The sequence below is a fragment of the Nothoprocta perdicaria genome, unplaced genomic scaffold (assembly GCF_003342845.1).
Source record: "Nothoprocta perdicaria isolate Ctin4 unplaced genomic scaffold, notPer1 scaffold_64, whole genome shotgun sequence".
Classification (NCBI taxonomy): domain Eukaryota; kingdom Metazoa; phylum Chordata; class Aves; order Tinamiformes; family Tinamidae; genus Nothoprocta; species Nothoprocta perdicaria.
Window position 1 is genome coordinate 1448111 of NW_020455910.1, and position 16380 is coordinate 1464490.

Sequence of the window (16380 nt, forward strand, 5' to 3'; positions counted from 1 at the left end):
GCGAGGGGTCCCCGTGGGGGCGGTGGGGAGCGCAGCCCGAGGGCCGCGGCGCTCGCAGCGCGCCCAGCCCCACCGCGGTGGCGGCCTCGCAGAGCGCGGCTGCTCTCCCTGAGCTCCTCGCGCTCCACGAGCGAGCAGGGCGCAAGTGGCAGATGCCTCCGTGCGCGCGTCTCTGCAGCACCTCTCGCTTCGTCTTATCTACAGTGTCTCTAGCACCCTGGTGCTCCCAGGTGCAGTTTATGCCTCTGGAGAGCTACGGTTTCAGTGTCTTGAGCTCAGGCACGAACATCTCTTCATGTTTGTGATCTTGCTTGGGACTCTGCATGTTCGCACGGCTACCTGCAGAGGAGCTTCACACAAAGCAGGATATTCCCAGTACTTGGCCTCAAGTGGAGGTCTCCACACTAGACACTCTATGGTCCAAAGAGCAGCAGCTTTGAGGCTGTCGCCAGAGACTCGGGAGAGCAGAAAGAGCGAGGGCAGGAATAAAGACCCAGAGACTCTCCCCAGTCTCTTGACATCTGCATGGCCATGAAGAAGGTCCCACTCTTGAAGGCACCAAGAGGGGGCCTGGGACAGAGCAGCACTGAGCGGGGATGAACAGTCAGCCCCAGGAAGAGGTTACCTGGGGTGAGCAAGAAAGTCTCTTCCAAGCAGGGCATCACCTCCTGCTGGGCTGGTCATGGCACGAGACAGCCATGTAGKACAAGCAGGGTCCACCCAGCCCTTTTTGGCTGTTTAGAGTGGTGCATCCCCAGTGTTCACATTGTCACCTCCAATCACATCTCACCTCTAACCACATCCATAGGGTCTGCAGTCTTGGACAAAGTGTGGCGAGGATCTTCCATTGCCCCATGTGTCCTGCTCCCTCCTCACTGTATGGCCCTCCTGCCTGGGCCATATTACTGTTTCTGTCTGGTGTCCCTTTATCACTATGCATCATTCTCCTCTGCCTCCTCTCCCAATCTTTCCTACTTTCCTCCATTCTACAGCCCTTTCTAGCTCTCCAGTTTCCTCCTGTGGAGCTACCAGTGGATCTTCTTCTCATTGCAGAGAGGCAYTGCAGCCTGCAAGGCATGTGCACTTAACAGTTACTGCCCAGGCTATAGAAAATAAAGGGAATTGGGTTTCTCCTCAAACGGAATCTCACATCGCTGACCAAGCGATCTTCCACTAGCAGCTGCTCTTCACTTCATGGGCCATGCGTCCACACGCAGCTCCAGCTCGTCTTTTCCTTTCTGCTTCTCATTTTCCAACAAAAGAGGGCAACTCATGCCTGGGCTTCTGGCACTTCTCTCAGTGAGATAARGCAGCCTGAGCCAGGGCATATGGAGCCAACATCTATCCCGACAGGTCCCTGCTGGCATCTGAGGAGTTCAGTCCCATCACCAGCTCCTGGAGATGCTGGAAGAGACAACTGGGAGACACGGTCAGAGCAAATTTGGGGTTCAGGCTCCAAGGCACCAGGACCAGCTCTCCTTTGGGGAACAAAGTAAGGGCAGGACTGGGGCTTAGGCTCTGTCCTGTGACCCACCACACATTCTCTGCATGTCTCTGGGTGTGGTTTTGGCCCAGGCCAGCTTTCCCAGACGCTGCTCAGGTCTGTTTTGAGTTAGAGCTTGTGCCAGGGGCTGTTCTCAGACGGAAGTTTGGATATGACTGTGTGGATGTGACACACATCGTGTCACTTGGCCTGGAGAATGGGATTGGCCGTTGGCTCAGCTCTTTCCAGTGGAATAGATGTGGGAGAGGTGCTAGTGGATGAACTAGGAAGAAAGAGGGCTACAAAGCAGTATCACCAACGGTGCCCGAAAGCAGCAGGCGATGTACACTGCCAGTTCCCATGCTGCTCTCTCCTGTCTCTGTCCCTGCTCTTTATTGAGACTTGCACTCCCCGTGCCTTTCCCCGGGTTCATGACTTCCCTCCTGACCATTCCCCTTCCTAACAGGTTCCTTCCACTGTGGGGCCTCCACCCCTCCTCCTTTCCCTTCAGCCTCACTTCTCAGGCGCCTCGTTTTTTCTATTCCGCTCCCCTTCGCCGTCCCCATCCTTTCTGCTTAGTACTTAGCTCCGTGGCTACCTTTTCTTGCCGTGACCCAGTTCTTCCCAGAGCCTCTTCATTACTTTTTTTGTTTCCCTCTGCCCCTTCTGTGCCCTCTTCACTCTTTCCACGCTCCTGGCTGCTATCTCCAATCAGCTCCAGTTTCTTCTCTGCCAACTTGTGCCCAGCTCTAGCTCCCCAGGCTCTTTCTTTTCGGCCGTGCTGCATTTCATTGTCCTATTTTCCTTCTCTGATATTGTTCCACTTTCCACATCCCCTCCTTGTGGTCCCCAGCGCTGCTGCTGCATGGCTGCCCTTTCCCACTCCCGCCCGCTGCTCCCCTCGCTGTTCCTGGCTCTCCGCGCTCTCCTCCCTTTGTCTCTCGGGCTCTCTCTCCACTTCCCTCTTTGTTCTCTGCTTTTCCCTCCCTTGGCCTCCTCTGCTCCCAAGGGAAGGTGGTTTCGCGCTAGCGTAGAGCTGCTCTCAAGAGCAAACTCCGTCATTTTCATGTGATTTCTACCTGCTGCTTTTGCACTTTTTTTTTGGTGCCTTCTCTAAAACTGATTTGGGCAGTCGCTTTCTGCGTTCTCTTGTGTATTTTGGGCCTGACTTGAAGCCCTTTGCAGTCAATAGGAGCCTCTCCACTGGTTCCCGTGGCCTTCCACATGGTGCCTAAGCTGCCCAGTACCCAAATCCGCACATCATTACCCACTATTTTACCCCAGGATAGAAATACACACCAGCACACACCACTAGTAACAGTAATCAAATAGCCAGTGCTGCTATTTTATCCATTTGCCCTGGCATTAGTGTCCATTGCTCAGGGTGCTGCGTTGACATGTGGGAAGACAACGCCGTTGTGCAGGGGCATGAGTCAGTTGTCACGCCGGGGAGATGAGCAGGGGACAGAGCACAAGGAACGGAGCAGATGCAGCAGTCAGGGCGTTGTGCAGCTGTATGCAGTTACCTATAGGTGTGTGTGAGCCCAAAATAGCAAATCCTCTGCAGAAGTTTTGGTTTGACTGATATCGAGAGGGCTGCATGGGACTGGACCTGTGAAAGGTCCAGGATTAATGCAAGGATTAATCAAGACGCGCAAAACACTTGGGATCTGGGAAGCAGAACTCGGCGAAAGGCAAAAGAGTGGCAGCAACAACAGCAGGAACAGCAAGATAATAGCAGCAACCAGAAAGAAATAATATCAGAGATTTTAGAATGATTTTCTTACTATTTTCTTATGAATTAAAATTGACTAGGTTTCACTTCTTGATTATATTACATATATTTTAGAATGATTTTTTAATTTCATACACGTATCTCCAAACAAATGCAATTTGGAGATTGTTTCTAAACTGCAGCTTTAGCAGTGTCATGAATTTCCCTACATTAGAACACACAGTTTCCACATCTAAAAATTTCTTTCCTCATGTTTATTTGCTATTTTAGAAAAAAAATAACCAAAAAGCAAAATTTGAAAGTCAGGAGGTGGCTGAAAGCAAACATAATTCCCCAAGGTCTAATCGAAATTTCTCTCATCATAAGCCTAAAGTGAGCAGCAGCATTTAAGGACTAGTATTAAACCTCATCCCCATGCAAGTGGTTAGGCCACATGGCCCAAGCAACACTATTTTAGCTCTATTTTGTGGGCTTGTATAGGATTTCTTGTGGTGTGTAAGTGGCCTTTCTATAGAGCATCAGTGTGTAGATGTTGCTCCTACTCCCTTCTCCTTACAGCTAGGTTGTGGTTTATTTTAACATGCACAATCCATTGCATGCTTTTATTTCCGCGAACCAAAATCATTCTCTAYTAGGAAGACTGGAAAACATATGCAGTCAAAATACGGGTTTCTTCCCACTTCACCACAAAAAGCTCCTAAAAGGCTGTATTCAAAYGGCATAATCGGGGGTAGGGATTCATTCCTACTGGCAGAGCTTAATGGTTTCTGAACTGCCTGCGTGCGTGGTCCATATGTGCCGCTTCTCCRTGGAGCACCAGCCCCTCCAAGCCGCCCGCCTGAAAACGGGGCTTGACTCGTCCTTGAGGACGGCAGCTCCGAGGCATTAACTCCCATGGCTTTCCACATGCATATTTTTAGCGTCTCTGCTTCCTTACTGCAGGGCTCCTGAAAATGTCGCTTTTTGGTGCTCCGTTCTAGAAGGAATGTCCCTTTTTCAGAAGGTTGTTGCCTCCCGCAGGCTGCTTCCCTTTGCCCACTGCGCTGCCCGCTCCCCTGCCCGTGGCACGGGCACCCTCGGAGGAGCTGGACCCTTCTCTGGACCACCACGGCAGCCAAATAGGATGTTTTTGCTTCATACAGGAAACCACTGATTTCTTTTCAGCATTCATGCGAGCTTGTCCAACCTCAGGACCGGCTGGCGACTTCCAAAGTTAATCCCAACCAGCATTTTCGCTGTCCCTCCTACGCCACGAGAACTAGCAGCAGGCTCAAGTATCCGGAGTGTGCCCACAGAAATGGGGTTGCTTTAGGAAAATCCACACTAGTTCCCATGCCCTAGCCCTCCAGGAAAAGTCCGGTTTCACTTTCCGGCCGCTCCGTACCCGGCGYGAGCCGGGAAGTGCCGGCAAGTCCCACGCGCTTCGTCCCACACCACAGCCAAGGACTTCCACATTTCTGCTCATTTTGCTTCCGTCTTCACCCCTTGGTCTTTTCACAAGAAAAGTTGGGCAAAGCAAYGGGGCTAACCCAATGTGACACTGTGGCTTCTCTTTCTTTTTTTCCGCAGAGTTTTATTTTGCCATGAATCAGTGGCCACGCTGCTTCTCCGCAAGCGAGCGGCATTTCTGTCACTGCCTCCGATTGGAACCACATTGTCTCCTGCTCACGGCTACGGACCCAACGTATGGGCACAAAGCAGGGAGCCTCAAACGCATCCCGCCACCGGGAAACAAACTGCGGCAGGGAAAGCACGAGAAAGTGAGGATGCTCCGAAAGGGAGAAGGGCGCTTMTTTTGTTCATGCCTGCACAGCAAATTCAAACGACGTAGGAAATTGTCTTTCCTGTTTAGGACCAGATCRGCTTTTGAAAAATTGCAACTAACTTCGTAAACATTAAAATAGAAGCAAATAAAGATGTGAAATTTCACACAGGGGATCTACAATGTTTGGGTAATTATAAGCATATGGTTGCTTTACATGAGGTCTCTGTTACACTCTTATTTACTGGTGCTTTGGGAAAACAGAGGTTCTCAAATTCCGTGTTTATTTACATGTGTAGGGAATGTCACAGTCCCCATTAACCTGTCATAATCTGTATTTCTGTTTCGGAGCACCGGCTATATAAACTGAACCACCACTTTTACTATCATTTATAATTCGCTCAGCTATGCTGCTGTCCCCGACGAGTTCTGCTGTTTCTGAATAATGTAAATCTTGCTGCCAGGTGCCCAACGGGACCCACTTATCGCCTCAGCGCATGAACAGCTCCGCAGAGCTGATTTCGGCTGCTGGGGGAGGGAAGCAAACGGCTATTGCTTTGATTAAGTTTTCTCCATTCTGCAGAGTTTGGTGGCTCTTTAATTTATTGCATTCTTTTAAATCTGCCTTTCCATAAGCTGTGAATTCAGCCCGGGAGGGTACTTGGCATTTTTTCTTCTGTGGTGAGTATCCACAATTCCTATTTTTGGACACAAAAGGACCTCAGGCTTGGTRGGATCCAGCCCTCCATTTGTGGGCTCAATTACGCTATTTTTTTTTTGTCTTTAATACTTAGTGACCATACGTCTAGGACTGTTCCTTGCTGCAGTGCAATGAGTGCAGGAACGAGTATGAGYATTAACTTCTCATTTTAGGAAAAAAATAAAAGAAAGAATTTCCAGGCATTTTTTTTTTTCATTTTTCCATTTTCCATACAGYTGCAGACACTTCTGATAAGCTATATTTAACTGTGGAACTTTTTGCTTTGTTTTGTGAAGATCCCAGGCAAAGTTTTGGCTTTGCTCAGGCGAGTGCTATGACCTGATGTCCACTGCCATGCGTGATCCCAAGCACACATGGTGCCTACGGAGCAGCAGGGACATACAGCACCTTCCTTTTAAAATAGATGAGGGAGCCCTTCCAGAGACCTGCATCATCGCCATCGGCTCTAGCAGCACCAAGGAATGGATTTGCCTTCCTCAATCTGTTTTTTACAATTCTTTCGCTCTGCTATTTTGTCCCGCTTCCCTCTCATGTCTTGGGCACTGTCTTGCACTCGGCAGCCGAGCTTCCTCGTGGGCCCTGCCTGTGCTGACGCTCCAAGGCATCTCCCTTGCACTCGAGGCTGGTGGCAGAGGTGTCCTCMGGGACCGGGATCGTGGTAAGAGGCACCATCTGCAGCCACGTTAGGGACAACACAAGCCTGGCTGTGCCCAGACCCAGAGCAGAGGGTCCCAGCCAGGCAGTCCCCAAAACTGAGACCTCCTCCTGGCACATTCAAGGGCAAAACTCATGTTGACCATTGTGAAGCTCCAGCATATTTTGGGAAATACGGTGGTTTTATGGTGGAGACAGTGAACTGTCARAGGGAAGAGCACTGGGATTGAGGAGAGGAAAAGAGAGAGTGCACGGGCTTGGCTGGCAGGGCATTAAGTTGAAAGGTTTGAATCAGCTGGATTCTCCCTGCATTGGGAAGAGTAGTAAACTGGGGGGATCCCAGCTCCCGCGCAGGCAGAAGGACGTCCCGTGCCCAGTGCGGTGCCCACCTCAGCCCTGCACCCCGTTGGCTCTTTTGCTGAGCTCAAGAAGATTAAACAGGCAGCACGATGTTATCATTGGTGGCTTCCTATTAAACTATCGCTATAAACATGGGCACGGGAGGACACGGATTCCTCCAGTTAAGCATGTTGACAGCTAAAGTTTTCTTTAATGCTGTCCACAAAATGCACTGGTTCACCAAAATGCTTCTCAGCCTCCTACAAAATCAAGACAGTTTAAGTCACTCTAACAGTCTTGTATCTGGTGTGGTGACATGACTACCTTCTATGGAAAACTGCATCCTTAAKTAGATTCCCCAAACGAATTTCAACACTGCGAAGGCAAATTTAATACAGAAGAGTGCCGGGGCTCAGAGGGAAGCATTCGCCAGGCAGAGAGCAGCAAACATTTCCATCCATTAACATATGATGATTGTTTTGCTGTTTAATCTTAAATCTGGATTTCCTTGCTTGCAGTGTCTCTTCTGGGATTAATTAAACCCGTAGCCTGAACCATAAGCTACCGATACACAAGCTCAGCCCAAACTCCTTCTTAATGTAGGATGGGCAATGAAGATAACGGTGCCTGTACTTGTTGCAGATGAGATGAAGATGAAATGACATCCTTGGTAGATGTGCTCTGCTTTGGGAGGTGCTGTTTTGCCTCTGAATTTCCCAAGTCCAGAAAGATTTATTTATTTTGGGGCCCGAGCCCAGAGCCACCTGAAGGCAAGGGGAGTCCTGGATGGGGTGAGGTTGGACCTTTGGATGGCCGGGTTGTCCTGCAGCTTCTGTTTCAGCCCACGTCTCCGGCACACGTGGAGATGCGCAGATGCTGCTCTCACTAATGTTGATGGGAATTAGGGTTGCAGTTTAACTTCCTCGAATGCCAGTGCATCCCAACGGCAACAGCCCATGTGTGTGCAGGAGAATCGGCTCTTAAAGCTGCACACGCTTCTCCTCTTTATAAAAGAAGACCAGGCACTCCATTACCACAAGAACAGGCTGTCTGAAAGGTGTTTTATTAACTAAAGTTTGGGAAGAAAATGAAACTGAAAAGAATATGACTGCATATTGAACTACATGAAGTGGTCATGACAACTAGGGAACTCTGTATCATAAAAATTTTAACAGCTGGATGCAATCAGTGGGGATTTTCCTTTTTTTTTTTTTTTTTTGGTAAGCTTAAGGGAAAAAAAAAGCTTCATTTTATTCAAGCAAGCTCTTTATGCAGTTCAGCTTTCTTTGCTGAGTATCAGAAGTCATTTTATTTTTCTATAAATCTGAATATTGCCTGTGTTCTTGTGGCATAGTCCAGTTTTGGGGACAGGGTGCTGTTGCAGTAGGTGTTCATTATCCTCAATATCCACATTAGAAGATGTGGAAACCAGAGAAATGTGCATTACAGGGGAACTTTTCCAGCTCGAATACAGCTTTCAGATTTTACTGGTTAATTAATTGACACAGAACTTTGCTCCAGCTTTTTGTGATGTCTAATTTGTGCCTGAAATCCCACAGCATTTCTGCAGCAATAGGATTAGCTTCCAAGGCTAGTCCATAGAAACACTTCACTGTTTGGCAAGACATCTTCTATTTCATCACACACAATCACAGCCCAGACTTACTCTCGTTATATTTATTTTGTTCTAGCACTGCTTCCTTCTCTTGGATGTCAACACTCTCTTTTGAGATAGTTCAAAAAACTGAGCTTTATCAGAGCCACAGAAAAGGAGAGCATTGGCAAAAAAAAAAAAATGTAATGGGCTTCTTACCAAAAAAATTAATGCATATATTTAGAAAACAAGGCCAGAATTGTATATAGCTTACTGGAATTCTACTCCTTGATAGCTCCATTGAGAACTCCCTTATTCATTCAGGGAGTAACAAAACATTATTCAGCATGATTAAGTTTGATGGCTCTCAGTCTGCCTTGCACAGCTTTGCTCAGGCAGCCTTACAAACAAGCATCTTTCCTCATTCTCTTGTGTTGTCCAGGTCTGTCAAAATGTGAACTAGCTTGAAAATTTTAACTTAATATTCAACTGTGAATTGTGAATTTTGATATTTGTTTATTAAAATAATATCACTTTTTATTTACTGATTCCTTGTAAAACCTCCAAAAGAAGAACATATCTAAAGAAAATCTGTTGCTGAAATCTGAGAAGTTTTTCAGAAAAAAAGACTCAGCTCTGGACAAAATCCTAAGCTCTGGCATTGAGAACTGCGGATGTCCCCTCACCTTGGCTCTGTGTGCTCATACCGAGACCCAGAGCAGTGCAGGATGGATTGGCAGCACCAAACGTCAGCTCCAGCCCCATTTTACACTGATCTGCAAAAAGCCTGAAATTCAGTATGAGAAATTTTCACCTTTTGTTTCCTAATTCCTTTTACAGGCTGTCTTAAATCTTATTTTCTGTATTTCTCCTACAAAAGTCAGTTGGAAACAGCTGTAGCAGAGTTCAAAAACAAAGGGCCAAGACAAACATCAGCAGCCGGTGGTTGGGAAATGTCATGGACTATCCTTCGTCCAGGTGCTAAGGAAGGGAGAGGGGTGGCTTCAGATGGAGACCTCACCACATCCACACCTCTGCTCTGTGGAGAAAAAGGCTGGCCAGACCATGAAATGCTGGCTGGGCTCTGCAACTACTGAGAGCTGGGACACGGATCTGGTCTCTGACTTTGGGGGAATGTATCTGAGCTGAGACAGACTTCTGAACCAGGCACTGATCTGTGCTTGTTTCAATATTAAGCGCCTCTGGACTAGGAGTGAGCTGTTGTTGAATGATGCGCTGAAGACGCAGCCAGCATCTTGGACAGAGATGGGATTTTGGACTCAGCAGCAATAAAATTATCATAAGGAAGACCCAAAAGACATGTGCAGGCCTGTCTATAGAAAAACAGCTCATAGCAGAATCAAACCACTGTGGCTGCGCCAAGGTGATGAATTCTAGAGGTTCATGTGGTGGACTAGGGAGCGAGAAAGCTTTTCCTTCTGCTCCAAGAGAAATTGCTGCCTCAGACGGCGACCAGGGAAAATCACTCAAAACTAATTAACAGAAACTAAGCRAAAAACCCAAGCGACCTATAGATAAACTGTCCAGGGATATATATTCAATTGAAAATAAGGATRATTTCCTCATTTGATGTAAATCATTGGAGTCTTGTGGTCGCTGATGGGGTAACACTGAGCAGGCTGTGCAGAACCCGGCCCTGGGCAATGTTGCAACCAGAAGTGTGATGTGCAGGACACAAGGCACTTAGGAACACGGTTTAGCAGCCGTGGTGCTGATGGGTTTATGGTTAGACTTGATGATCTTAAAGGTCTTTTCCAACCATAGTGTTTCTACGATTCCTATGGGCCAGAGGGTTTCTTCTGATGACGGGTGAGCAGGATAGCGGAGTCAGCGCTCCTCTCCCCTTGGATTTCTCCACAAGCTGCCACCACAAAGCTCCAGGGACGACCTCCCACCTCCCAGAGGTCGGACAATCCCGGCTCCTGCGGGCTGGGAAGCCGGGGCTGTCGCCGCCTTTCTGTGGCCTCCGGGGAGCTCCAACTCCTCCGGGCTCCAGGGCCGGGCATAAGATTATTAAAATAACTACAATAAAAGTCAAATAATAAAAATATTTGAATAGATAGTAGAAAATATTAAAAATAATGTGGCACACGTAGATAATTTTTTWAAAAAAATGTTTAAAACGTTTTTTGTGATTCAGTGGAGCCGTCCCCGCCGCTGTGGGCCCGTGGCCGGGCTCACAGCGACACCGCGCGGCCGCCGCCGGCGCCGCGGGCCCGAGCGGCGGGAAAGGCCGGGGAGGCGACGCCGGCCCTGAGGGAAGGCCTCGCTCCCACACACTGCYCTTTTTTCCCCCCTTTTTTTCCGACGGCGAAACTGTTTTCTTGTAGTTGCTTAACTGTACTCATTTGTTGGGGGGGGGGTTATTTGGTATTGTTAGTTACCTGTGACATACAAATGTCCGAACACACAAAAATTGGGTTCATTTGCTTGTGGTGTTCACGTGGGTATTTTAAGGACAGCTCACCAGTGTTTTGCTGAATGAGCAAAGCCTTAAAATGTCCRGGGGAAAGCAGAGAGGACTCAGGCGAGACGAGGCCCCTACAAAGAGGCATCYGAGGTGGGGGAAGGAGAAGGTGGCGCGTGGAAGTGCCAGGCTGTGCCGCCTGGACACCACGGAGGCTCTTTCACAGCGCACGGCAGTGATGGGATAAGGGTTTTTCCGGGAATAATGAAGATGAGAAATGCAGAGCTGTGGAAAAATGGAATGTTTCTTTCCTACACAAAACACAGTCCTGAATTTATGGAAAGTTTCATGCTCTAGGTATCTCTGCTTGAACATRGAGGTTGGACTAGATGATCTCTGGAGGACCCTTCCAACCTCAACCATCCTGTGATTCTGTGAAAACCAATTCCATGTTCTAGCCTATCAACGTTGTCATCCTGCTGGCAGTGACAGCTGCTCAGAGGACTCTTTTGGTCCCCATTGGCAGTACCSTGATAGAGACTATAAACTCTCCAAAATGCCTGTTTTTCCTTGAAGCTCTAAGGGCAGCTTACAAACAGGGCAAGAACCCTGCCTGAGATGCTGATGGTGTAAAGTGGTAAACTTGGAATAAAGTGGTGTAAAGTGGTAGACATTGTGGCAGATGCAGAGTCACACTGCATTCATTTTTCTGCCTGTGCTAGGTAGCAATAACTTCCTGCAAAACATGGAGAAGGCAACGTCTTAGACAGGTGCTGTTAGGTCTAGCTGTCTGCAAGAGYTGTGGGATACACAAGCCCAACAGTGAGGCTTGTTAGTGGCACCTGAACCCTTCTGTTCTGTATTTGCCAATCCTGGGAAAGATTTCTTCTTGATATAGARCATCCTTTTAATTATTTTGCTTTTCTAACATTCATGTATGTTTTGTCCTTTTAACTTACTGGTCAATGCTGCAGTCTGCTTTCTATTTTCACAGTGTGTTTTGCCCATGAATTTAATCTTCTCCTCAGATGTTCAGAGCTGTAGACACACTTGGAAAGCATTCAGCTGACATGCGCTACCCCAGACCACACCTTTTCCTTGAGGAATTCCCAGGCTTTCAACTTGAGATTGTGATCTCGGTAAACCCTTGTCTGTGATGTCTGAATATTTGTAATACTTCTCACTACTCAGGATTTAGCAGCATCCAAGTGCACGGGGCAGCTTGCTGTGCACCAGCAGAACGTGCTGTGCTTCCTTCAGCAAATCTTTGCCGTCTCTCAGGGCCTCGCTCTGCCTCTTCCTGCTGGGATCTCTCCGACTCACATAGGCAGTCTGTGAATGAGGATTAGTGGTAGAAAATTATGGCCCCAACAGCACATCCCCCCAGCAGCATCTGGACATCACAGCTTGACCCCCACTGAGGGTTTCAGCGTCTGCCTGCTACAACCCACAGCCCTGCATCTCGAATGCCACTTTCTGTCCTGCAGCAGCTGGGTGGACAAGGCAAACCCTGGTCCTGTGCCCATGCTCGTGTGCTGCTGCATGCGCCACAAGGGGCTTCCTCAGATACGGGATTCTTGCTGCTGCTTCTGAGCTAGAAGGAATTTCTGTGCAGGAGCAGAAGAGCAGTTCTCTTAAATATACTTGCTCTGGGGATGAGAAGGAGAGCCTTGAAAACTGTCTGCACTACTCAGTGCTCCTTAAACCTTGGAGCAAGAAGAGGGAAAGCCTGGGAGTTCCAGTGAAAGAAAAAAAAAAAAAAAAGCCATGCTACATAAATAAGATTTAAGACTAATGGAGTTGTAAGAACAATAATTGCAGAACTACATGCTGGTGAATTTTTATCACACAATAATACATACGGCACCAGCAAAGAGAGTCTCTGATTTCTTTGCTTAAGCATATGAAGTACCACACATTTATAAAAGCACCATTCCTCTTCTGTTATGCTGTTCGGAATGTGTTTGAAAAGCACATTAAAGTGTGGGGAAGTGTCCAAAAATGTTGGATTGGTCTGTTTTATGACTGACAGGAAAGGCCAAGCAATTATCTGAACTCCTGATGGGACAATTTTGTTCAGATGTATTTTGGGGTCAGGAGGCAAGGATTTCATCAGAAAGAGTTCTTCAGATTATGAAATATACAGTGTGTCCAAAACAAGGTCTGAAGTTGATTAGACATAAGTATTCAAAAGGAAATGATTTATATGACAGCACTGAATGTATTGTCCTCTCACCAAGCCCTGACCCAGCAACACTGAGATAACTGATTTGTGGAAAAGGACTTGTGGACCGAGCTAGAAAACTTTCTTTTTTTTTTTTTTTTAATATTAATGTTTTGCAATGAATTAGTGTATAAATCTTCATGATCGAGGTGCAAATGTAGGACCAGTTCCTCAGCTGGTGTAAATCACCATAACTGCACCAACTATGCCAATTTATGTCAGCAGAAAACTGGGGACAGTTTCTAGATGGCTTTAAGGCTCTCACGTGCTTTGAAAGAACCGTGGTCTGGTTTCATCAGCTCATTCTTCTTTGCCCAATTTCTAGGTCACCTCAACGGACAAGTGGATTGTGTTGGAGCTCCTGCAAAATGACAGCAGCGTCTTTGCGCTGGGCACCCGTGTCAGCTGTGAAAGGCAGGGMACAGGCTGGCCCAGCTGCTCCAGCCCTGGGCTGTGGCAGCTGAGTCCACCCAGAAGCTGGCACAAAAGCTGGAAGAGAAGCCAGCGCTGCCGCTTCCATTGCTGTGTGGGTGTCCTGCACCACGGGCACACCTGGGTCCTRCCTGGAATGGCGTTTCCCACAGCGATCCCTCTGTGCTGCCTCTGCTTTGGCACCTGGAATGCAGATTCTCTGAATATCTTCTTTGGCAAAAACTGCACAGAAAATACACTTTAAATCACTTATTTTCCTGCATTTTCTCCTCTTCATTTTTTTTGGGCTTTTTTTTTTTTTTCATTTTGTTTTCATTTATATATGTCATTGGGCAAAGTAACCTGTTTGCAAGTATTCTGCTCACAGTGTGTTTAAAAGCTATTACTTGTTTCAGTGTCTTTTGCACTTCTGTCTTCAAATTCTGGCAGGCACACATATTTTGCTGTGAAATATTTAGGATGGATATTTTAAAATTCAGGCAGGTTTACTTTTGCAAGCTTTCCCTTTCTTACACCTTSCCTTAAGACCCCTTTCTTACACCTTCTTAGAAGGCTTTGTAAAAGTCTCTCATGMTTTTAGCAAGCCAGCCTTGATTTCTCTGGAAGATTTATTATGAGTTAAAACTTAATCAACGAACGAAGAATGATTCATTTTTCATGTAAGTTGGACAGCATCATCACCTGAGAGACTCAGCGCTGCTAAATCTTGCTGGCATCCCATGAAAGGCAATCCCAAATTTTCAGAGACTCCCCAAATGCAAACTGAAGGGATATGCTGCTTTATGTCTCCTTCCAAGCTCAAAAGAAATATGTTTGTGAAATAAGCCCATTCTATGGTAATTTAATTTGTGGCAGATGTGCCCAACAGCTATGACATCATCCAAACGCAGGTCTTTTCTCCTTCTCCACTCGCCTACCCAGCTTTACAGGAAAGATGCAGAGCATAAAGGGATTTATCAGGTGTCTTATCATAAATGTGCTCTATATCCTGAAGTGCCTCCGTGAACTGGTTCTCATAGGTAAAAACAGAATTGGGACAAATAAACAGTAAAAAAAAAAAAAAAGACTGTGCACAGGAAAGAGGTATCAGTAATCATTTATGTTGCGGAGAAGCGGAATAAAATCAAATGTACATCTCATTTGTCTTTAAACAAGAATTTCTTGTTTAAATGAAATGGGATTTCTTTTGCTGTCAGAACTGTAGGTGAACTCACCTTCATCTGAAAGAGAATTCAGCTCTGGATTTGCCAGCGAGCAGTAAATCTGCAGAAACCAARCTTGGGAGATAGATCAAGCTCTGACCATTTAGCCCTTGGCTGCTCTGCATAGGCGGCCGACGTGGTTGGAAAGCAACGCGCGTGTCCTGGCAGGTCAGGTGCTCTGAACATCCCTCAGGTTCCTCAGAACCTTCACCTGCCACCAAGTTCCTTTAACCCAGGCCATGCAATGGCCATGGGCTGGCAAAAGGCATCAGCCCATTGCCTACAGGCTGCCCGGAGCAGGCACACGCGCCAGAAGGGAAGCACGTGAGGAACGTGATGTGCCTAGTGGCCACAGGCACCTTGGGGGATGAGATAAGCCTGGGAAGCAGGTAGACCATAATGGGGTCTCGGGTCCAGAAGGACTGTAGAGTGCGAAGTCCCAACTCATATGGGTTTTGAGTGGTCTAAAGGTGACACTACTTCACAGCAGAAAAATGAAACAAAATTAAAAAAAAAAAAAAAGAATAAAAACACAGGGTTTCAGGATGCAGGGTGTGTAAAGTCAAGGGCAGTTTGCATAATTTTTGTCAGTCCTTTGTACGCTATTGGGAAGCCCAGCACACTGGAAGCCCCTTAACCTTTTCTGCTGTCATACCAGTGAACACACAGGGTCTTTTTCCACTGTGTGGGTTTCTTTTTTTGTGTGTGCAAAGGTCTTCAGGCTTTCCCAGACCCAGAAAACATTTATTGGTTGGGTGATGGGGGGAGCAGGGTAGGGATGAGCATCGCGTCTCACGATGGGAGGCTTCAGAGAGAAGGAGGTGGCACACGCTCCTGCTAGGAATGCAGGGGAAAACTCTTCATGTTCATAAAAAATATGGAAAATCTGCTTAAGTGAACAAAGAAGAGGAAAATAAAATGCTAACAAGAAAGAAAGAAAGAAAGAAAGAAAGAAAGAAAGAAAGAAAGAAAGAAAGAAAGAAAGAAAGAAAGAAAGAAAGAAAGAAAGAAAGAAAGTTAGTTAACTGCAGCTCTCACTCCCGTCTGTAGCCAGCAGTGATCACAGTGGATGCCAGGAATAGGAAAAGGTTGCTAGGGGTGAGTGTCAGCAAGGCCAGCCCTTCGCACTCGCTGCTGCTGGATCAGATGCAGCGGCACAAAGCCCTGGCCGTGGGGTGCAGGGCACTGCCAAGGCCCCGGAGCCCTAGGGCTGGCTCTGGGAGCTGCACCGATGCCCTGAGGGAAGCCAGGGCAGAATCCATCCAAAGGTGGCAAGAGTGAGGGGGCTTTGGGGAAAAGGAAGGGAAAAAAAGAAAAGAGATCGGGATAAAATTAATTTTTATTGTAACCATTGAGGTCTTGGCTTTGTGAAAACGGTTTCAAGCTATTGCCTTTCCTGAGGCAGGTCAGTGGGCCAAATCCAATGATAAATACAAAACTCTGAGATCATTATTTCCTTCTTGGACTTTAACTGATGAAAAGCCCCATTCTGTTTGGCTGGGCTATGGTCCAAAGCCSAGTGACCACCCTGCTGCAGCAAAATGCTGAAAAAGGGGTATTCTTGAAAAACTACAACAGAATTTCAACTTTTACTGATAGGAAAAAGTCCACTGTGTCTCTGTCTTTGATTGTTTGTGTCCTAGCACCATCTTCATCTAGGCTTGAAAAACCTCTTGCCATTTCTCAGAGTATCCCTCTGGGATGCAGATCCTTGCCATAGGATCTTCCTTTGGGAGCCAGAGGGAGGGCAGAGCGGTGCAAGGTGCTCCCACCTTCGTGCCCGTGACCTGTGGGATTTTGGTGCTG

The 16380-nt window shown here is 47.2% G+C and overlaps 1 protein-coding gene across 1 annotated transcript in view; it reads right to left on the minus strand.

The window, feature by feature from the left end:
* Positions 1 to 848, minus strand: part of GDF6 (growth differentiation factor 6) — a 9919-nt gene extending 9071 nt beyond the window's left edge. Inside the window, exon 1 of the mRNA XM_026050007.1 lies at positions 798 to 848. Within this exon, the coding sequence (XP_025905792.1) occupies positions 798 to 848 (51 nt within the window). The remainder of the gene's footprint in view (positions 1 to 797) is intronic.
* Positions 849 to 16380: the final 15532 nt, after the last annotated feature.